Source organism: Dama dama, chromosome 20, assembly GCF_033118175.1.
Source record: "Dama dama isolate Ldn47 chromosome 20, ASM3311817v1, whole genome shotgun sequence".
Classification (NCBI taxonomy): domain Eukaryota; kingdom Metazoa; phylum Chordata; class Mammalia; order Artiodactyla; family Cervidae; genus Dama; species Dama dama.
In genome coordinates this window covers 9919643-9942142 of record NC_083700.1, presented here as the reverse complement: position 1 = coordinate 9942142, position 22500 = coordinate 9919643, and the positions used below count along the sequence as shown (strand labels likewise).

General features: G+C 50.9%; 4 protein-coding genes across 5 annotated transcripts; 3 read left to right on the top strand and 1 right to left on the bottom strand.

Annotated features, from left to right (window-relative positions):
• The first annotated feature begins 435 nt into the window (after window positions 1–435).
• Window positions 436–9236, top strand: NDUFS2 (NADH:ubiquinone oxidoreductase core subunit S2). The gene is made up of 14 exons (XM_061120293.1): window positions 436–580; window positions 1377–1483; window positions 3716–3906; window positions 5402–5522; window positions 5693–5805; window positions 6231–6305; window positions 6473–6550; window positions 6691–6776; window positions 6982–7101; window positions 7781–7910; window positions 8285–8380; window positions 8557–8640; window positions 8779–8836; window positions 9027–9236. Exons 1-14 carry the CDS (start codon window positions 486–488, stop codon window positions 9062–9064), a joined length of 1392 nt encoding a protein of 463 aa, XP_060976276.1. The 5' UTR covers window positions 436–485; the 3' UTR covers window positions 9065–9236.
• Window positions 9237–9484: 248 nt separating this feature from the next.
• Window positions 9485–13001, top strand: FCER1G (Fc epsilon receptor Ig). The gene is made up of 5 exons (XM_061120294.1): window positions 9485–9915; window positions 11762–11853; window positions 12020–12052; window positions 12466–12486; window positions 12640–13001. Exons 1-5 carry the CDS (start codon window positions 9867–9869, stop codon window positions 12700–12702), a joined length of 258 nt encoding a protein of 85 aa, XP_060976277.1. The 5' UTR covers window positions 9485–9866; the 3' UTR covers window positions 12703–13001.
• Window positions 13002–15858: 2857 nt separating this feature from the next.
• On the bottom strand, window positions 15859–17164 carry APOA2 (apolipoprotein A2). Its single transcript, XM_061120291.1, has 4 exons — window positions 17100–17164; window positions 16869–16944; window positions 16462–16594; window positions 15859–16088 (listed from the first exon to the last, which is right to left on the bottom strand). The coding sequence occupies exons 2-4, from the start codon at window positions 16918–16920 to the stop codon at window positions 15971–15973; spliced, it is 303 nt and encodes a 100-aa protein (XP_060976274.1). The 5' UTR covers window positions 16921–16944; window positions 17100–17164; the 3' UTR covers window positions 15859–15970.
• TOMM40L (translocase of outer mitochondrial membrane 40 like) lies at window positions 16545–22452 on the top strand. Of its 2 annotated transcripts, XM_061120283.1 has the most exons (11): window positions 16545–16630; window positions 18359–19196; window positions 19409–19658; window positions 19945–20012; window positions 20307–20399; window positions 20686–20787; window positions 20934–21039; window positions 21230–21352; window positions 21467–21543; window positions 21729–21831; window positions 21969–22452. In XM_061120283.1, exons 3-11 carry the CDS (start codon window positions 19544–19546, stop codon window positions 22106–22108), a joined length of 927 nt encoding a protein of 308 aa, XP_060976266.1. In that variant the 5' UTR covers window positions 16545–16630; window positions 18359–19196; window positions 19409–19543; the 3' UTR covers window positions 22109–22452. The 2 variants fall into 2 exon arrangements, with proteins under 2 accessions (XP_060976266.1, XP_060976267.1); XM_061120284.1 differs by lacking the exons at window positions 16545–16630; window positions 18359–19196; window positions 19409–19658 and adding an exon at window positions 19758–19838.
• The last annotated feature ends 48 nt before the right edge of the window (window positions 22453–22500 follow it).

Here is a 22500-nt window from a genome sequence, read left to right as displayed (position 1 = left end):
TTAGCTAGCTCCCTCTGCTCCAAACCTTTCGGATTTGGGGATAAGGAGGTAACTGGCAAAGCCTGGCGCTCCCCTAGAAGGGCAGGACCGCAGCAGCAGAGCGGCGCAGGCAGACAGTGGGGAAGGGGCTCCACGTGAGTGTGCGTCTGGCACCGGGCGGCAGGACACCGTCTCAGGCGCGCACGGGCAGCGCGGCGGGGCTTCGTGAGGGGAGCCGCTGCCGCCGGCAGCAGCGGTGGCAAGTTTCTCTGGCTCAGCCTTTGAAGAGGCCGTCAGGAGCGGTGTGAAGCACGGTCCCCGGCCTCCCGTGTTTAAGGGAAAGTGAAGCCGAGGCACAGAACCCGGATGTTGTCAGGTTAGCGATCGGCGACCCAGCCAGCTTGCAAAAGGGCGGGTGCGTGACGCCAATACGCGGGAAGCCCACAAGGAGGCGCGCTGGAGGCACTTCCGCCAGGTTCTCCTTCCAGCCGTCTCCGGCGGGCAAGATGGCGGCGCTCAGGGCTCTGTGCAGCCTGCGGGGCGTCGCGGCCCAGGTGCTGCGGCCCGGGGCCGGGGCCCGACTGCCGATTCAGCCCAGCAGGTGAGACCAAGGGCGGCGCCCGATGCGCTGTCTCCAGGGCTGGGGTTTCTCGACTCTGGGAACTCCACGGGCCCTATGACCCCTAGGAAAGAATGACCCAGGCCCGTGACCCCTCTCCCTGGCCTGCTCTCTCGGGTTCCAGGATCCAGTGGTACCTGTTCTGGAGGAGGGAGGAAAGATTGTTTCAGCTCGATCTGCCAGGGATGAAATCATTTGGAGGGAGACTCTGCCCCTCAGCATTAGTGGTAATGTCACCCACCCCCCAAACGCCCTGCTGCTTCTCCCAACCCCATCAGGGCTGGGGTGCGACTGGTGAAAAGTCTCCTTAGACGCTGTGAAAGAAAAGGAAAGCAATCCCGATGGACTTAAAGGAGGAACGTAAACCAAGAATCCCCGGGCCTCAGTGCATCCCTCTGGCCATACCTTGAGCAGAGCCAAGGAGACAGCATGCCCCACCGCCCTTTTCTTACTCTTCGGTTGACCTTGAATAAATACATTTCTCGGATTCGTATTCACTAAGATGGGAACCATGAATATGACCAGAAATTAAAGGACCTGGGATCCCCATCTTTGCATGCATAGGGTTGTTGGGTGAAGTGATTCCGGGAATAAGTTATTAGTAAGAATGGAACCTCTAGAGTTCCAGTTTGTTCTGCCAAAGCTACACAGCTCTGTCAGGGACTTGTCATTGATGAATCCAAGACACCCTGCCCGGGGCCCACGTGAAAGTGCATGGGAACAGGGGAGCCGAGCACTGCTCAGGCCTTTTGCCTAGGATTTGTCATTGCCTCCCCAGAGGCGCTCGGCAGTGGCAGCCAGATGTGGAATGGGCAGAGCAGTATGGAGGTGCTATCATGTACCCCACCAAGGAAACAGCCCACTGGAAACCTCCCCCTTGGAATGGTGAGTGCCCAGGGTCATTGTCCCAACCCACACACCTCCCTGCCCTGCCCTGATTTCTGAGTGCTCTCGAGCTGTCTGTCTGAGGCAAAATTTAGCCCCCAACTCTTTTTGCTTGCAATAGTCTACTTGCAACTCACTGCATATGATAATAATGATCATAGGGTATTTATCAAATAGAATATTCCAAGGGAAAAGAAAGAGGAGATTCCAGACAACCCTTGAAGATCCCTACCAAATTGATATCTTTAGCTTCAGCTTTTTCCAGAGGTTTAATATATTTCCTGCTAAAGGAGCTTTTTCCCAGGGGCACCCAAATGAAACCTTTCTAAATATGAAACTCCCCCACACCCCGCCATAAAACTAGCCCTTCTTGTGATTTTTAATTTTGATCAATGACTCCCTCATTTTCCTAATCCCTTAGGATTGAAAGTTTGTTTTTTTTTTTTTTTGGATTGAAACTTTTTAGTCACCTTTGTCTCTTTTTTCTTTCTTCCCCTCCATGTCTATTTTCAATATGTCACCAAACCATGCAGTTCCTTTTATAGTAATGTTTCACACCTGGTTATCTTGCCCTTTGTTGGTTTGGTTTATTTTATATTAGACCTTGATTATCTTGGGAATCTCTTTAATGGGTTCCTGTACTGATCTAGTTCCCCTTCAGCTGTCCTATACAGTGTCATCACCTTTATCTTCCCCACACATTGTTTTATACTATGTCATTCATTCTTTTGCTCAAAAACCTTTAGAGGAACTTCCAGGTACCTTTCAAAAAAGTTAACAGTAATAATAGCTGAGTGTTTATCATGTGCTGAGTGTTTTTTCTATGCATTATTTTACTTAGTCATTACAATAACCCTGTGAGAGTGATATTATTTCAGTTTTGAGGAAATCATGGTGTAGGGAAATTAAAAGGCGATTGAGGACGCAGGTGGATTTGTATGTGGGTCTGTCTGACTCCACAGCCCACAGTGAAGAATTTTGGTTGCCTGAGTAGAGTCTGGTTTCAGATCTCAACCCTCCATTTACTAGTGAATGAGGTACCTACTTTCATAGCATTATTGTAAACATTAAAAGAGATGTTAGTGACATAAACCACTTAGTGTAGTGATTGGCTTGTGCTCAGTCCTCCCTAAGTTTCTAATAATCCTGATAATTGAACCACATCCCCCACTGCCTGCCAACACTAATCTTCTGCCTCTTGGTAGATAAGAATTCCACAGATACATACTTCGTTGCCTCTAAGATTTGACATGTTTATTCCATAGCCTAGGATGCCTCTTCTCTCTTCCTATCTGACTCATTCCCTGTATTTAAGAAGTGTCAATATGGCAACCCACTCCAGTATTCTTGCCTGGAAAATCCCATGGACTGAGGATCCTGGTAGGCAACAGTCCATGGGGTCGCAAAGAGTCGGACACAACTGAGCGACTTCACTTCACTTCAATATCAAGCAGCAGCTTCAAAGCTGAACTGGTGGCTGAAAGTTAAAATGGAATTTCAATTGACGGGCCTGTATCTTGCCTCCACAAAGTCATCACAGTCTTCTCTCCTTTCTTTAAATACTTAGCTAAGCAACTTACTTGGCACCTTGTGAATCTGACCTGTGTTACTAGTTTCTCACACATACTTATTTCCCAGACTAAATAGTAAGCCTCTTGTGGGTACCAGCTGTCGATTAGTAGTGGTAAGGATGAAATATACATTTCCCAATTAGTGGGACATTCAGCAGATACAGCTGGAGAGCAGTGTATCTTAGTGGTTAAGAGTGTGGAGTCTGAAGCTGCCCAGGCTGAGTTAAATCCTGAAGCTGCCACTTACTGACTCCGTGGGAATTCTTTTATCCTTTCTGGCCTCAGTGTCTTCAGTAAGATAGTTGCTACTTATATGGTTGTTGACATGATTAAATTAATTAAAGTAAGTAAAGTGCTTAGAGTAGTGCCTGGCATATTACAGAGACTGTGTGAATGTTATCTATCTTTTTTTTTTTTTAAGGTATTCTGAGTGACATGGAAAGGGTGAGGTTCATGGTCCCTCTCCCTCTCATCAGAAAGTTTAGGTCTCCCTTCCCTTTGCCCAGCTGATGGTCTTCTTCTTGGTTATGTTAAAGATTGGGAAATTAGCAGGATATGGAATGGTGAGATGGAAGGTATACAGGGAGATGCTACCTCCTTGCTGTCTTTTGGGGGTTTTCAAAGGAATTACCATTTGGTTCAACTATTTCCCACTTCTCAGATGTGGACCCTCCAAAGGACACATTGGTGTCGAACCTGACCCTGAACTTTGGGCCCCAGCACCCAGCAGCCCATGGAGTCCTGCGGCTAGTGATGGAATTGAGTGGGGAGATGGTGCGGAAGTGCGACCCTCACATCGGGCTGCTGCACCGAGGCACTGAGAAACTCATTGAATACAAGACCTATCTGCAGGTGTGGGGGTGAATGGGGCCTGCTGACGGGACTGGGGGTGCTTTAACCTGGGGCTTTGCCAGGTTGCTGCCCCAGAAGCCCAGAGAAGGAGGGTGTCATGGGGGTTGGGAGGGAACCCTGTTGAGGTTATCAGGACAGCTTTGGTTGGGAGGATGGCAAGATGTAGCAGGGGATGCTGGACTTGAATCATCTGGATTTGGTTTACCCAGCAGAAAGGCTTTGGAGCCAAAGCTCCACTCCTCACTCTTCTCTGGCTGACTTTTGGCTGGCCCCTGTACCTTTACTCCCGTGCCTCAGTTTCCCTGCCCTTAGATCGTACTAGTACGTCAAAGCTGGTGTCCCTGGGGTCAGGGAGAGAGGAGAGAGACGTCAGATTCCCAGGACTAACAGCTGATTCTTGTATCTTCCAGCATTCTAAGTTTGTTTTCGAAATACTCAGTGAGTCAGAGTGACCGGGAGGGAGTTTCTGACAGTTTGCTGTTTTTGGAGAACTCTGTGACCCAAATAGTAAGGGTCAGATTTGAAGAAACTGTATGCTGGGATAGGAATCTGAAGTTTTTCTTCTTACTGTCATGAAGAAAGTTCTTGATAACAGGACGATGGGGTTAGGATTTAGAAGCAGCTGCCTAGAATGTGATTCCCCCCAAAGAGTCCCGGCAGTGATGGTTTCTGGCCCCACTGTCCGAAGAGTTAACCCCTGTAGCTTCATCCCGCATCACAGTGACGTCAGGGCAAGAACTGGCTGTTCCAAAGAGAGGCGTCTTAGCTCCGCCTCCTTCCTGGAAACCGAAGCAAACAGCTGGAACTTAGCTTTCTTGGTACTGTGGATGAATCCTTTCTGTCTCTTTCCATCCTTCTTGCGCTTCCTTAATTTCCTCCTAAGATTACCTTTCTCCGTCAGTATCTCAGATAGACATTCTTCTTGGACAGAGGTATCGCTTGGCCCAGAAGACTAGGTTGGCAGTGGTGTGCTGCAGCCAGCTCATACTGGCTCGCAAGAACAGAGTGTTAAATTTTCAGTTCTGTGAGTCAGTTGTTAAACACAGCTATCATTAAAAATTAAATGATGCTAGCTTGCAGTTTAAGATATTAAAAATCCAGGTAAGAAGTATGAAAATCCCCGGCTTTGTTATTGTACTGCACTTTTCTGTGCCATGTTCTCTAGGCTTTTGCTTTTCTGATATCTGTGTAGTGGAAATACTGTGTGATGGTCTTACTCTGTCCTGTGCTGCCCATGTTCAGTTACGTAGTGTTGGTAGTTTAAAGTGGGACCTTGTAGGAGTGTTTCTACCGTGGAAATGGGCAAACCCGACAGATCAGGGTCCCCCCGACCTCACCCCTTCTGTGTGTTTCATCCGGCCTTTCTCAGACTCCTAAGATCGGGAGGACTTACGTAGCACTGACCTCTGATGCCCAGTGAGAACAACGCTTCTAGCAGCCGGACTGAGGGTTCCTCGGCTTGTTAGATGTGACCCAGGTTTCTCCCTCTTCCCAGGCCCTTCCATACTTTGACCGGCTGGACTATGTATCCATGATGTGTAATGAACAGGCGTACTCACTGGCCGTGGAGAAGCTGCTCAACATCCAGCCTCCTCCTCGTGCACAGTGGATCCGAGGTATGCCCCGTCCCCTTCTTCCTGTGGCCCATTGTGAGTGTAGCGTAGCGCCTCTGTCCCCCGTCTTAGGAGCATTGAACCAGAGCCTAGTATACAGACCCCAGAACCGTTCCGTCAGCCTGGATCCCTGGCTCCTATACCCAGCTCTTCTTGTCTTCACCTCCCTACAGTGCTCTTTGGAGAAATCACTCGACTTCTGAACCACATCATGGCTGTGACCACACATGCCCTGGACATTGGGGCTATGACCCCTTTCTTCTGGATGTTTGAAGAAAGGGAGAAGGTATGAGGAGGCGGAAAGGATGGGAAAAGGGGAGGAGGTACCTGGGATAGAGAAGGTATGAAGGATATAAGAATAAAAGGAATGCGAACATTTAGGGGGAGAAGGTATATTTAATCTGGGTAATGTGTATGTATATATTTAAGTTTTTGTTATATATTTTTATTTATTTGGCTGCATTTATTTGTCTTAGTTGTGGCACGTGGGATCTAGTTCCCTGACCAGGGATCGAACCCAGGCCCCCTGCCTTGGGAGCACAGAATCTTAGCCACTTTTCCACCAGGGACTCCCCTGGGTTATGTTTCTAAGGAGCTTTGTGTTGTCAAGTGTTGGCTGGGCCCGGAAAGCTGGGGGCGGGGCAGTGAACCACCATGGTGTTGGACTTGGGGACCCAGGACTTTGTCACTAACTCACTGTGTCCCGTCAAGATGTTCGAGTTCTACGAGCGAGTGTCTGGAGCCCGGATGCATGCTGCTTACGTCCGGCCCGGAGGTGTGCACCAGGTGAGCGGGCCCCGGCCTGCCGCAACGTCCAGTGCTTGCATGTACCCTCCGTGGCCACTGGAGGGCAGCACCGCGGATGGAAGCGCCAGCCCTGTGCCCCTGAGGCAGAGCTGGCTCTCCTCAGCAGAGGCTCTATGCTCAGCATTGATCCTCCACTTGTTTTCTAGGACCTACCCCTTGGGCTTATGGATGACATTTATGAGTTTTCTAAGAACTTTTCTCTTCGGATTGATGAGCTGGAGGAGGTAAGATAGGCGTCAGTGGGAAGAATCCCTTTTCCCCCAAGAAGGGTTCGTGGGCTTTTAGTCCTCAGTTGTAAAGAAACACAGAGGTGTCTGCGGAGTGTCTTGAGTAGTGTTCATACAGCAGTTTTCTTGGTCGACAGATGCTGACCAACAATAGGATCTGGCGAAATCGGACCGTCGACATTGGGGTGGTAACAGCAGAAGACGCGCTGAACTATGGTTTTAGGTGGGAGGACTAAGACTTCTCTCTTTAGGGGCGGGTGGGTTCCAGATTAATATCTTGGCTTCAGGAGTGGCACCTGCCTTGCCAAGCTGGTTTTTTTATCCCATGCCCAGAGTGTGCGGGTGGGAGAGGGGATCCTAAGGAAAAGAGCAGGCCTCCTTTCTTGGTTTGTGGAAAGTGACCCTTGATTCTATTACACTCTCTACAGTGGGGTGATGCTCCGGGGCTCAGGCATCCAGTGGGACCTGCGGAAGACCCAGCCCTATGATGTTTACGACCAGGTGGAGTTTGATGTGCCTATTGGCTCTCGAGGGGACTGCTATGATAGGTAAGGCCCAAATTCTTTCTTAGCTCATTGTCCCCCTGGTTTTTTCCCTGTCTAACCTTTATCTTAGCTACTTTCTTTTTTCTCATACTTTTTAGTATCTATCAGAACACCTGTGTGTATTAAATTAGGTTGCTTTTTAAAGCACTTTCATACATGTGACATCTTATTTTACCCTTACATTCTCCTTATGTCTTGGATAGAACTAGTTTTGGCCGCTTCTTATAGCTGAAAAAACTGAAGCACAAAAGTTAGAGATTAGCCTGGGATTGTTCTGTCAGTAGTGCTTGAGACTAGAATCCTCCTGATCCAGTGCTCTTTCCATTAGATTCTAAGCTTCAAATTCCATTGCTCTTTACTGACCCCAAGAAAAGTTTGCTACCATTTTCTTTTTGAGTCAATTTGACTCTCACCTCCAAAAAAATGTTCAAGAGAGTAGCAAAAGAGGGAAATACTAGAGGACATAGTCTGAGAAAACTAGGAGAGGATTTGGGAAAGGGCCCAGTACTCAAATCAGAAGACTAAGTTTTACATAGGTGCCCAGGCCAAGCAGAGATGCCACACTAGGGGACTGAAGAAAGTTATCTAGCACTGTTCAGTTCAGCCCAGCGCATTCTCCCAGCCTCACCTCCGGTCCTCTGGCTGCTCGTCTCCTGTTCTTAGTCTGTCTCATCTCCTTCAGATACCTGTGTCGGGTGGAGGAGATGCGCCAGTCCATCCGAATCATCTCACAGTGTCTGAACAAGATGCCTCCTGGGGAGATCAAGGTTGATGATGCCAAAGTGTCTCCACCGAAACGAGCAGAAATGAAGGTTGTTGCCCACTTGTGTCCAACTCTCCGTGACCCCACAGGCTGCAGCACGCCAGCCTCCCTGTCCCTCAGCATCTTCCGAAGTTTGCCCAAGTTGGCTACAGGGATAGAAAAAAGGGGGGCGGGGCGACAAGGGGCCGTGACTGGGGAGGAGTGTCTTTGGATTAAATTCTACTTTTCAGTTTTCCTTTTTCAAAGAATTCACTGTGTAAGATTGTTAACTTCCCATACCCTCCTCTCTCTGTATCTTCTCTGCTCACTGACTTACGTGGGGGATTTTAGACTCCCTGGGGTAGAGATTATGTTGTGTGTGTGCAAAGGCCTGCCATATAGTTTGGATCTGGCTTGTTGACGCTCCCTTACTCCTTTCCCCAGACATCTATGGAGTCACTGATTCATCACTTTAAGTTGTACACTGAGGGCTACCAGGTTCCCCCAGGCGCCACATACACGGCCATCGAGGCTCCCAAGGTGAGGCGGGAAAGGGAACGGAGCGACAGTGTGTGCAGTGGGTGACTGGAGACAGGTGTGCAATTAAATTCTCGTTGATCGGTGAAAGAGAGGACATGAGGGTGAATAGAAAGGATTTTGTTGGCAGAGAAGAATGTTCTTCCTGTTAATGAAGGCAGCCAACCTTCTTTGGACAGGGAGAGTTTGGTGTGTACCTGGTATCTGACGGTAGCAGCCGTCCTTATCGATGCAAGATCAAGGCTCCTGGTTTTGCTCATCTGGTAAGAACCAACCTCAGTGATTCTAACTCTTAATATGTGAATGCAATAATGAGTGACCTTGGTTGAGATCTTTATGAACTTTCATTCCTTCTCCACCTTTCTTATCTCGCCTAATACTTGCTGTCTTAATCTCTCCAGGCTGGTCTGGACAAGATGTCTAAGGGACACATGTTGGCGGACGTCGTTGCCATCATAGGTACAAGGCCTGTTGTGTGGTGGAGGCGTTCTAGTCAAGGGACTTTGGGGCTCTGATTGGGAACAGAAGCCGAACACTTCTGTTCAGCAGACTACAGGCGTGGACGCAGATCCCCAGTCTCCTGGGCACTGTAATGACTTCTAGATCCTTGGTAACATCAGTTTTTTTCCTCCTTCCCCTGACCTCCTAGGTACCCAAGATATTGTGTTTGGAGAAGTAGATCGGTGAGAAGGGGAACAGTGTTGGACCTCCCTGCCTTCTGTGGAGCCTCTCCGTCGTTGGAAATAGGCCAGTGCGTGTGTGTGTGTATACATGTACATGAATGCTTAGCTGTCAGGCTTTCTGTGCATGTACTAGAAAAGGAGAAATTATAATAAATTAGCCACCTTCTGGCCCCACACCCAAATTTCTGGTTTGTCTTTCCCAGTATCGTACTGTCTTTCACTTTAAAGAGAAACTTAACCATCTACTTCTCTGTTAGACTCAGTCCTTGGCAATTTTTCCTGTTCATCTCCACCCCCTGTTCTGACTGTTGTTCCACTTCTCCATTCCCCATTTCCTCTTTTCCCCTCACTTCCCCCCCATGCCCAAACCTTGCTGCCCACAATAATTGATAAACTCCTCAGGTCAAGACGGGGTCCAGAGTTCCAGATGGGAGAGAAGGGTTATCATAGGGTCTTAGAGAATCCTGAGGGGCAGTTTATCACTGCTCTGTCTCTGAACAGGGCTGGAGTGAGAAGGGGGCTTTAGATAGCCTTTCCCAAGCACAGGCGTCCCCTCTTTCCATGGTGACAGGGGCTTGGTCATTGAAGGACGGAGGCACGGGAGTTCAGACCTCCTAGCTCCCTTCCTTGGTTGGCCCTTCCGGGAGCTGCTCGTTCTCTTGCAGGAAGGGGAAGGGGCCAGAGCTCGGAGGAAGGCGTGGCAGGAAGGGGGGAACTCTGTGGTCAGGGAGTTGCTCACAGCACAGCTGCGCAGTGCCCGCGGAGCGTCAGATCCCCAGCTCTCGGCCCCTCAGCCCCTGCCCAGGATGATCCCAGCAGTGTTCCTGCTCTTACTCCTTTTGGTTGAACAAGCAGGTGAGAGGTTTGATGAGGGACGGTGAGCTGGGCTCCAGGGTGGGAACCAAGGGCCTGTGTCTGAGGGACAAGGCGGGAACAGACGGAGGGAGGCCGGCATGGGGCAGGTGGACACAAAGACCCTGAGGCTGGTTCCATCCAGTCCCCATTACAGCACAGGGGTTGTTCCCTCTTGTCCCCTTCTTACTTTTTCAGGGCTAATACACACATAAGGCTTCAGTTTGGCAGAGGAGTGGTTCTACGACGTGAAAAGCTGGTCCGGGGGAAAGCTTCCATTTCCCATGATGAGCATTTTCTCTGGGGTGCATTTGGTCTTGTTCATTGGGAACTGATCTCTAGCTGGTTAAATGACAATTATAAAGCCCCCTTTAGGAAGGCAGGGGCCTGTCCTTGTGTTTAGGGGTCAGGCAAGGATAGTTAAACACGATTGCTGCTTCTAAGGGGTTTTCATTAAGGCACAGCTGACGTGAGGGTGGGTGGCACACAATGCTCAGGTCTAGAGAGCTGAGAGCATCAGCTGAGAAATATTGAAGCAGAAAAGGAAGGCCTCTGCAGTTCTGAGGCTCCATCATTCTCTGACCTCTCACTTCTTGCTCTCTTGGAGTTGTCTGTTTTTTGAAGACGGACAGTCACAGCTGGGGTTCAGGGAGGAAGAGGTTAGTGAAACTTAAGGGAAGTGAGGAAATTAAAAAAGATGGAGTGGGATGGACTTCCACCAGCCCGGTAGTGAAGGTGGAGGGAAGGTCTAAGTGAGGGGCCAGTCTGCTGCCATGAGATGAGGTAGCAGGGCCACTGAGGCATAAAAGAGAGGGTGCAAGCTTTAAAAATGGGAAACCTGGGTTTGAATTAAAAATCTGTCCCTTAACTCTGTGGCCCTAAAGAATTACTTTCCTTGGGCTTGGTTTCATCATCTACAAAATGGCGATGATGTTTCCCTCAAGGGGTAGTTTTGAGATTTATGCAATACTGTGTGTGAAAGAAACGTCACAGCACAAAACGCGCTTAACTGATATCTCACATGCTCACGAGCTCTTCTGATAGGGGTCGGAGCTGATAGAGGTTGGAGCTCAGGCTTTATTTGATTTTTTTCATTGCACAAAACTTCCTCTCTCAGTGGCACAGAGTGAGTAACAGGGCAGAGTACCCGGAGCCGGAATCCATTCAGCTTGCAGTCATTCCCTTGAGCCTGTGCTGAGACACTCGGCCAACCGTGTGTGTAGAGCCATTGGTATCCATAAGGCCAAGGAAAGCAGGCACCTTTTTTTATATATTTAAGTGTCTCAGGATGGGGGTGGCGAGGGGGGAAAGCAATGTGGCTGAGGCTAGATGACCAATAATAGAGTGATTGCCTTCCCTCCCTTCCTCAGCTCACATCCTTCCTGTCCAGCCCTCAGCCACAGGTCACAGGACTTAGCAAAGACACCCCTGTGGTTTCTTTGCTGAAATTTGTCACTGCCTCCCCTCACTTTACTCCTCTGGGCTGAGGTTTTCAGCCCAGTGAACACAAATGGGTCCCTGGAGGGCTATGAAGTGCTCAGTGGTGCCTGAGGAACCCACAGTGCTAAAAAATTGGTTGGGGGATAAAAGGGGAAGGCTCTCAACTCTCAGAAACTATAAGTTGCCTCACAACAGATCCCTTCACACTCTTGTCCTACCCCTACCCTAGGGTGAGGGAGAAGACAGAGAGGGAAGAGAAATAGTGATCCAGAGAGGAAGATGAAGTTTCTTCCCTTGGAGGGTGCTCCTTCAGGCCCCGTCCTACCTCCCAGAGCCCTTCCCTTCTCTGCTCTGAGCAGCAGATCTTCCCTGCTGCCCCTGACCTGATGCGCACCCTCTGTCCCTTCAGAGGCCCTGGGGGAGCCTCAACTCTGCTATATCCTGGATGCGATCCTGTTTCTCTACGGTATTGTCCTCACCCTCCTCTACTGCCGACTCAAGGTAAGACAGGGGCAGGCTGGGCCGAGGGCTGGAAGGAGAGGTGGGAGGCTGGTGGCCGCATGGCTTCGAGGAATGGGGAAAAGGGGATTGGAAGTTCCCCCATGAAGTCTGGAGGGGGTTTGGGCCAACGAACTTCACCTTTGCTAATGACCTGCCTCTCCTCCAGTTGCAGGTGCGAAAGGCAGCTGCAGCCAGTGAGGTACGAACCCAGCCTCAGAGGGGCGTCTGCAGCTGCTTGGGCTCGCAGCCCTTCTGGGGCTTTAGCCTTGGGGTCTCTGGTCTCTGGGGGGGGGCATGGGACTCAGGTGCCGATCTGTCTAGCCTCAGAGACCCCCTCCCACCTCATCCTACTCACCCTGCCAGCTAGCCAAGTCACAAGGGAAATATTCAGCAGGCACCGAGGAAGAGTCAAGTGGAGAGTGACCACGAGTACACGAGAGAGCTGAATGTTGTGTGTATATGTGTGTTGTAGTGTTGTGGGCAGATGTGCGTTCATGCCCCAGCCTGAGGGAACCGGTCACTCCTGGCCAAATACTCCCTGGGAGGGCAAGATGTTGAGGGGTCCTGTAGGACATGTCGGTCTCTAATGCTTTGCCCCTTTTGCCTCGACAGAAATCCGATGGCATTTACACGGTAAGTGAACCTGCCTCCCACCCCCTACCCCCTGTCCAGGAAGTCAGCAGAAGAGGGTGGGCTTTTGAGAGACCTTTGGAAGGGGTGGAGCCTGCGGGGGTGGCTAGCAGGCCCAGTGATGGGCTCAAGCTCCTGACTGTCCTCTATCTCCAGGGCCTGAGCACCCGGACCCAGGAGACTTACGAGACCCTGAAGCATGAGAAACCACCACAATAGCTTTAGAACAGACGCCCTTCATCACTTCCTTCTAACACTCTCCTCCCAGCCCTCGTGGCTAGCATCACACATGCCTCCCCACCATTAATGCCACTTGACCCTACCCCTGTGATGACACTCTGCCCCCCATTAATAATCACCAGTGATTCCTCCTCCTCATCAAAGACCTCAGAAGCTCTTCATTGATGTTTATATTCTAGTCGCACCCCTTTATGCCACCCTTCCCCTCTTCCCCCCATCCCCAGGTCCCACTAAACAATGGGAAGGGACTAACATCAATAAAGACACCACAGACTGGACTCTATTCATTCATTCATTTAAGATATTTATTCAGCCTCTACTGGCCTAGGCTGGATACTGAAGATACCATTTCAAGTAAGGCAGACTCAGTTCCTGACCTGCCAGAGCTCATAGTCTAATAGACTTCAGGGTTTTACTTGATTGAGGGATGAATGCTGACTGTGACTGGGGGAAGGAAGAAACTCCTGACCCCCAGGTTCTCTAACAAGGAGCTGGAGCAAGGAGTAATGTGTTGGGAGTCTAGGCACATTCAGAACAGTCAAACCCAAGAAATGACTTTCTCACCCAGCATGGCCCTTTGTGTATGACAACTGGAACAAGGTTGGTTTGCAGGCAGGCCTGGCTATCCAACCCCAGATAGTCACCAATCCAGATCAGAGTGGGCTACAGGGAGCAGTGAAAGCACATCTCATACTACACATGCATGTGGGCATTAGCAGAGCTGGAAAGCCAAACGTGCAGAAGGGAAGGTGTGACAAATGCTTGTGTGAGACTCCCAATAGAAGGTTTAATGGAAGATGTTCTCTGTGGATTCTGGGGCAAGAGGGACCTCAGGGGGCCAGGTTGGGGTTGGAGGAGGGTAAGGCAAAGGGGAGGGCTTCCTAGGTGGCACAGTGGTAAAGAATCCACCTGCTAATGCAGGAGGCACAGGGATCTGGATTTGATCTCTGGCCCAGGAAGATGCCATGGGGGAGGAGATGACAACATACTCAAGTGTTCTTACCCAAAAAATCCCATGGACAGAGGAGCCTGCAAGGCTACAGTTCAAGGGGTCACAGAGTCGGACACAACTGAGCATGCAAGCAAATAAAGCAGAGGGGAACAAGTCAGGTCCAGGTAGGAGGCCAGCTCCTCTGAGTGCATGAGTGAGCGGCGAACGGATGGCCCTTGTCTGTGCCGGTCCTGTTTCTAGGCAGGATTCTGTGATAGTGTCTGAGTCCCATCTGACGTTGTCACTCCGACCTCTGATCCAGCAGCCCTGTCCAGATGGGCCCAGGTCTCAGGCTTACCCCTGTCTCCCCTCCTACCCCCACCCCAAGCTGGGGAATACTTTGCACTGCATGGTGCCTGACACTTCTCATTGTGTTTCAGCTTATACCATTTGATCTCATTAGCCCTGTGCGGAAATTCAGGCTCTTTGAGGTTAATCTATCCAAGGTCATCTTGCAAGTGATGAACAGATCTCTGTTCCTGCATGTTTTGCCACATGCAGGGTAAAAAAAAAAAAAAAGATACTGAGAAAGAAAGGGGAAGAAAGTAATTTTGAGTGGTAAGGGGCTAGAAGGTGAGACTGAAGAGGTTGATTAATATACAGAAGAGGCGGACAGGGATAGATTGGGAGTTTGGGATGAAGATATACACACTGCTATATTTAAAATAGATAACCAACAAGGACCTACTGTACAGTACAGAAAACTCTGTTCAATACTCTATAATAACCTAAGTGGGAAAAGGATTTGGAAAAGAACAGATACATGGAATATGTATACCCTGCTATGTAGGGAATTACCCTGCTATGTGCTTGAAACACAGCATTGTTAATCAACTATACTCCAATATAAAATAAAAGTCTTAAAAAGTATACAGAAGAAATTAGAGCCATTTCTGATGTCTTGGGAAAAGGTGATTTCAGATGAGATATGAAGGATGAGTTAGGGTAGGGAAGTAAATATTTTAAAGATAAAGTGGAAACAAACTTTTATTGGACATGCCCATTTTCCTGTTTGGGGATTGTAAATCTCCTGCATCAATCCAGCCTGACTTATGTCCCATTTTGATTTAACCCAGGGATCACAGCTACCAGAATTTCTCAAGTCCTACATGTCCACCAAGTTGGAGAACTGTCAGGCCTTGAACTGGCTATCGTGTCTGCTAGTTCTAGGCTCTAACATAGCTACCAGAATCTAGGCCAGTTCTATGAACAGCACCCAGATAATGGTAAGGGAGGGGCTTCCTCGGTGGCTCAGACAGTAAAGAATCTGTCTCCAGTGCAGAAGATCTGGGTTTGATCCCTAAGTCAGGAAGATCCCCTGGAGAAGGGAAAGGCTACCCACTCCAGTACTCTTGCCTGGAGAACCCCTGGAGAACAGAGGAACCTGGTGTTCTACAGTCCATGGGGTCACAGAGTCGGACACGACTGAGTGACTAACACTTTGAATAGTGGGGGAGATACTTGGAATGAGTGTTCTGCAGACAGGGGTCTAGGTGAGAGGTTTTAAACGGAAGGATTAGAGCACCTCCAGGGAAAGCTTCTCTGGTGGTTCAGCTGGTAAAGAATCTGCCTGCAACACAGAAGACCTCGGTTCAACCCCCGGGTAGAGAAGATCCCCTGGAGAAGAGAATGGCTACCCACCCCAGAATTCTGGCCTGGAGAATTAAAGAGTTAGACACGACCGAGGGACTTTCACTTTCTTTTCAGGGGAGAAGCACGGTGTCCCCTGGCTCAGATGGAAGGAAGGGGCCTTGGGTGACACCTCTGAGCTCATTTGGGGAAGTGTTTTCCTCTTCATAGTGTGGTAGAGGAAATTCTGAGGGGCGCTCTTATTTCCTGTGACCTCTAGGAAGCTAGGGATTCAGATTATGAATCTTTCATGCCTTTCAAGGTATCATGTCCAAGGCAAAGTCTCTTTAGGCCATTCCCAGGCCTATAAAAAGATTTCTTGGGTTTGGAGAAGAGTCACCGGCACCTCCCACCCTGACATTTCCATCACTGGTCTCATCAACCCTTTCTCCACCCCTTCACACCAAAATTCCTTTCCTGTTAGAAGCAGATTTCTCTTTGTTCTTCCTCCTACTCTTCCCCCACAACCCTTATTTCTCCTGGTTCCCCAAACAGACCAGGCTCACAACTTAATTCCTGCAAAGTTTATTGTAGAAAACAAGGAGTGGGAAGGGCGAGGAGTTTCGGGCCTGGCCAGTGGGTGTCCCAGGGAACAGACTAGGGATGGGAGACCAGGGTCTGGACACCTCAGTGGGCGGCAGGCTCTTTTTTGGGGTCTATAAAACTGCTCAAGAAGTTAAGCAGGTCAGTCCCAGCCTTCTTGAACAGGGGTGTCAGTTCCTCCTGTGTCTTCTCAAAGTAGGCCCTAGAAACGTGAGGGATTAGAAGTTAGGGTGATGGGCGGGTACTGGCCTTCTTGTGGTAGGAGGTGAGCCCCAAGGCCCCAAACCCTAGTGCCTGGTCTGTCCTGGAACGGTGAAGCTCCCAGGAGGGGAGGCAAGCTCTTAACTGGGCAGAGGAACAGACCATAGAGATAGAAATTCGAAGCCCAGTTCCTGCTGCCCCTACCTGTCTAAGAGGTCTGAGGGATCTGTAGGGTGATGATGGAATTTCCTCTATTTTTAGATCTCATCCTCCCTAGCCCCCCAGCCCTGAGCCCAGTGTTCTGTGGGATCTCCCAATTTCCCTCTTTCTCTCCACAGCCCCCTGGTCCCTGCACCCCCTTTGCTGAGACTTACTTGGCTTGGGTTTGAAGCTCTGAGCCCTTGGCCTTCTCCACGAGGTCTTTGCCATAGTTGGCCACAGTCTGGAAGTACTGAGAGACCAGGGTCTGCAGATCCGGCTCCTCGGCCTGTCTCCGAACCAGAGCGCCTGCACACACACAGAAACACACACACACTCTCTCAGGTGGGTCCCCAGCAATGAGTCCCACATCTCTGCCAGCATTCAGCCTCAGCTCTCAGCCCTCTCCCTGAGCAGGCATCCAACTCCAGGTCTTTGGATGGGTTTTCTGGGCGTTAGAGAGGGGATGCATTTCCTCTTAAGCTCTCTGGTTGCCAGACCTGGGCATAGGAGCACAGACAGAAGGGCGGCTAGGACCTAAGCACCTTCTCCCCCTGGGGACCCCTCTTCAGATCACACCCACCTTCAAGGCTACAGACGGTCAGTAGCAGCACAGTCAATGCAAGCAGCTTCATGGTGTCAACGGTAGGGAAAGTGGCCTGTGAAGTTGGGGGCAGGGGAGGTCACTGAAGCTGCATGGGCTTCAGCCCTTCCCCAGCGACCCCCTCCCTACACGTCCACCCTGACCCGGTTCCCCCCTTTTCTACACTTAAATCTTTGAATGCTGCCCTCGCCTCTTACTCCTTTACTGTACCTAGTCAGCGATGCCGTCCTTGCCGTCTGTGTCTGGCCTGGCTGAGGAGGCAGGGGCTATATATCTCTAGGCTTCCCCACTCCACCCCGTCAGGTGATAAGGACTTTGGAGGAGTCCAGTGGGGCAGGGACTATGATGGAGTAAACAAGTTAGAGAAGTGGGGGGAGGAGAGGCCGGCATATGGGAGATGCCTGGTGATGGGGTCGGAGGCAGGGCCTTAATGGATGCCAAGGGGATACATTTTAGTCCTGTTCAAGATTCATTCCTTTGGGACCTGGGAGCAGTAGTCCTTGGATCTGAATCCTTCAGTAAGCAGGATTTCTGGGGTTTTCTTCTGTTTTTTCCTGGAAAACTTTGATGTATCAGATCTAATGACCTCAGCCTTTGGTATCTTTGTACCATTATGGGTAAATTTCATCTCCCAACCCTACCCCCATTCACTGAAACGTGGCAGAGAGGTATCGGGGCACAGAAGAGAGGTGATAAAATAAAAAATCAGGGACAGGGGTGAGGGGAAGACGGGTTAGGAGAATAAGGATCAGGGCCAGAGGCCAGGTGTGATCGACTCTGTACTTTTTTGAGTTAATGTGTAATGAATGAGATGGGGGAGAAAACACTAGAACCAGAATGCCCTTCCTGAGTGCAGATCAGCAAGCACAGCCCACCCCCAATAAAACAAATTCAGAAAGCAGCTGCTGCTCACCCCACACCCCCTCCCCACCCCCCTACCCTCCCATCATTGGAGTGCTCTGGCAGGATAAAGGTTGAAGGTCTCTGGGCATTCGATCCCCTTATCAGTTCCAGGCAGTGGTCAGTCAATATGAGTCAGCAGGGGCCATAACATCCCTCCGACCAAGGTCCTGGCCCTTGTCCCTGTCCTGATTATGAGGGAGGACAGAGATGCATTCCCCAGGCCCAAGGCAGTTGGGTGAAATCAGCTAAATAGATATCACAAGTATTTGTATCTTTCATCCTTTGACCTCTTCCTAAGAGATGGGAGTGGTGATGTGAGAGCTAGTAGGGGAGGCGACCAGAGCCTAAGAAATTTTATTCTATCTTCATTTTTTATCTATCTTTTATCTATCTATTTTATCTATCTTTTATTCTATTCCCCTGTGGAGCACTTAGTGCTTGAAAGGGCGCTCCACTAATTTGTCCCTGGCTTTGGAGCGGAGCGCATTTGAGGGCAGGAGCCTATATTTCTCGATTTTATTTGCCAACTCTGCCTAGGGAACCTTTTCACTTTCTTTCTTTCCTAGGGAACCAGGGAAGGAAGGATCAACTTCAGAGGTCAGGTGTTTCAGGGACTACTGCTGGAACTCTGCCCCTGCTCCTCTACCCCAAACTCTCACACCCATTCCCTTTCTACAGAGCGGACAAGAGGGTGAACTTTAAAAGGTTTGGACCTCCAGGAGGGAGGGTGAGTCCCGTTTCCTACGGAGAGCTGTACCTATGAATGGAATTCATTTGAGGGTGTACTGTGTACTGTGAAGGACTGCGAAGAGCAGTCCCCACGGGTTCGTACGGGTCTGGGTGGGGGCGGGGCCCCTAGGAGAGGTATGAATCAGTGTTCGAAAGAAGTATTCAGTCTTCCCTGGGCCACCTTTCACAGGCTATATGTCTCCAGGCTACACAGTGGAGGGAACTTCAGTGACTCAGGCCCCAAGACGCTCCCTCTAGTGTCTTGCTCGTTAAAAGATTTTTCCCGACCTTGGAGAGGCAGGGCAATTTAACGCCATCTATTTGAGTAGATCTAAGGACCTAACCAATCAAGTACAGCCTGTCCCCGCAGTGCCGGGGTTGGAGCTCTCTGGACGTAAGGTCGGCCACTCTTTTGCGTTCTCCTTTCCTATTGGCCAATGCTCGGCAGCCAAGCAGCCTTTTCTTTTTCTTTTTTTTTAAATCCATTGGGCGGAGCCCAATCAAGGAGGGTTGGGTCTCTGAAATCTTTTTTGTCGCCCGGTTCCAAGATGGCGTCCGTGACCACGCTGGGGGTGCAGCGTGAAGCCGCAGTTGTGCCATCAGTCAAGATGGCTGCCCCCATCAAGATGACCGGGGTGTGCCTGGGGGAAAGGGGCAGCATGATGGTCTGAGAAGGTAAGGGTTATTGCCTCATTGCAAGCCTCGCCATAGGGCCTAGGGGTGAAGAGCAGAAAGACTAGGAGGCTGGGTAAAGTCTGTGGTGGAGTCTAGGATTAGAGAGTGGGGGAGGTTACAAGGGTGACAGCGGGATTAAAGATGAAATGGGAGTGTGCCTGGGGTTCAAGCTCCCCACCGGTGCCCTCCCCCCCCTACTTTTCCCGTTCCAGGTCTAGCGTTGGACTATGTGGAAGTTTCTGGGGCTGGGGAGCCGGATAATGGGGGGTGGGGCCCGTGGAGGGTAGAGGGAGCAAGAGCGTCCTTTCCCAGGCGAACCCCGGCCCCTCCCTGACCTCTCTACTGAAATGGGGAACACACTGGGCCTGGCACCTATGGGGGCTTTGCCCCGCCGGAGCCCCCGTCGAGAGGAGCCTCTCCCCAACCCTGGGAGCTTTGATGAGCTGCACCGGCTATGCAAAGGTGAGCAGACACCCGAGGCATTTGGGCGGCTCACGTTGAAGGGGCAGAGAAGGGCGGGGTCTTGAGTGCCGGGTGTCCAGTGACGGGAGCAGAAAAGGGGAGATCACAGCTGGGGCATGCAGCCTCAGGGAGGATCAGGCACCCCCATGGAGTGGAGCATTTCCTGTTGCTGGACTTGAGGTCAGCTCCTCCAAAGCACTTCTGTGGGATTGAAAGGGGAGACTACTTCGTGGGGTAGGGGTTCCTTGTCTGCTTATTCCTTCCCTTCCCCCTCCCCTCCCTTCAGATGTATTCCCAGCACAGATGGAGGGAGTGAAGCTCGTTGTCAACAAGGTTCTGAGCAGCCATTTCCAGGTGCTCCCACTTCTCTGGCCCCTCCTTTCTATTCCTCCCTGCCTGTCCCTGGATCTTCTTTCCTTTTGTGCTCCCCCCTTAGCCAGGCTATATGGGACAAAAGAGGAGGGATATGGGGCACTTTTGACTTCCTTTGCTTGTGGGACTTGTTGCTTTTAATCCGGTGACCCTCTGTAAAAGTTGGAATGTTTGGGTTTCTTAAAGACCTGCGGGATGGGGAATAGATGAAGGGTAGGATGGGGGATTGAAATGGAGCAGGGGTGCTGTCTCCTGCATTGATTTCTCTTTCCTCAGGTGTCTCACACTGTGCACATGAGCGCTCTGGGCTTGCCCGGCTATCATCTTCATGCGGCCTATGCTGGGGACTGGCAACTTAGTCCCACTGAGGTGAGCGCTCCACTCCCCTGGGTTATCTCCCCCAAAGCCCAGCTGGGACTCAGGCGTAGAGGAGGAGGAAATGTGTTTGTCATGGGGAAGAATGGGCAGGGTATGTCCTCTGTGTTTCTTCTGAATGGGAGAAGGTGGGGGAAACATATCTGTGTGATGAGTTGGGAGTTTGTCTTTGTGATTCCACTAGGGGGTGCTGCTTACTGTTAAAGAAATCCTACATGTGGATTGCGGCTGAGTGGGGCCCCTCCGCTCCGTGTTACTGACTGTGGACACTCTTCCACAGGTGTTCCCCACTCTGGTGGGCGACATGGACAGCAGTGGCAGCCTCAACGCCCAGGTCCTGCTCCTCTTGGCAGAGCGGCTCCGAGCCAAGGCTGTCTTTCAGGTGACCGCGGGTCCTGCCTTCATCCACTGAAGCATTTCCTCTTTCTCCTCCTCGAGTGTTCTGCCCTGGTGGCTGAGGGAGAGGAGCAGAGGCAGCAGTGATTGCAAAGAGAGAGGGAGATTTTACTTCTTGCTCTCCCTATCTAGACGCAGCAGGCCAAGTTCCTGACCTGGCAGTTTGATGGCGAGTATCGGGGAGATGACTACACAGCCACTCTGACCCTAGGAAATCCGGACCTGATTGGGGAATCAGGTGAGGAATGGGTACAGGCTTCTTTCGGTCCTGGCCACCCACCTGCTGATGTTGACTATGGCTCTGCATTGTCTGTACAGTTCAGGGATTAGGGAAGAAGCTCTGGGGGCAGGCTGGGGCGGGGGCCGTTGGGAATGAGAGAGCAGGCCTGTCTCTATGACTGACTCCGGGTCTCCCCACTCCCCCGCAGTGATCATGGTCGCTCACTTCCTGCAGAGCCTCACTCATCGGCTGGTGCTGGGAGGAGAGCTAGTTTATCACCGGCGGCCGGGCGAAGAGGGGGCCATCCTGACACTGGCTGGGAAGTACTCGGGTATGGGGTGAGGAAGAGCAGTGAGGGGGAGGGCCATTCTGGACTTGGCTGGAGGCTCTGGCCTGTGTTCTATTGCAGTAACGGTCTTTTTCTCTTGTACTTTGGTTTTCACAGCCGTACACTGGGTAGCTACGTTGAATGTGGGATCAGGTGGGGCCCATGCAAGTTATTACCACAGGGCAAATGAACAGGTTAGTCTACTAACCCCATCCCCTACCCCCAACAAGTCCCTGCAGACCCCCACAGGCCCTGCTGATTTTCCTGCCCACACTATGTATACATTTCATGCGTGCCTTCATTCTGCCAGTCCCCCGTCAGGACTCCTCTCGTCTTCACTGAGACAGATCCGTCTCCCATCCTTGCCCACCGTTCTCAGGTTCAGGTTGGAGTGGAGTTTGAAGCAAACACAAGGCTACAAGACACAACCTTCTCCTTTGGTTACCACCTGACTCTGCCCCAGGCCAACATGGTATTTAGAGGTGAGGGCTGTTCAGATGATATTCCGAAGTGCTGAGGGATTGGGGCGGGCAGTGGGAGGGAAGCGCCGCCTTAAATCCGCTGACCCCTTTTCCCAAGCCCTGTTAAATAACATAGTGTGTATTCTCTTCCCCAACAGGCTTGGTGGATAGTAACTGGTGTGTGGGTGCTGTGCTGGAGAAGAAGATGCCCCCCCTGCCTGTCACCCTTGCCCTCGGAGCCTTCCTTAATCACTGGCGCAACAGATTCCACTGTGGCTTTAGCATCACTGTGGGCTGAGGTCACCCCAGAGCCAGCCCACACAACAGTTGGAGCCTCCGAGTCAGGTGTCCTGGGGCCAGAGCCCTCTCCAGAGCCCACCTTGCTGGGTGACCTCTGGGTCCCAAGAGCAGAGTGGGAACAGGACCACACCCTCCTCAGAACTGAAGCTGCCACAGGGGCAGCTGCTGAGGCAGTGGTTTGAGTCTCCCACCTCTGCCATCAGTCCAGTATCATCTTCCCATGCTCTTATGGCTCTGGACTAGGGGAGAAGAATTAAGGGGTATGTCTGGCTGAATTTTCTCTCCTCACTCCCACCTCCTCTATTTCTCTGTGGATTAAAGCTCCTAGCCTCTTTCTCTTCAGAGCAGAAAAATCTGCATGGGATTCACTCCCCATCCTGTGTTCCATCC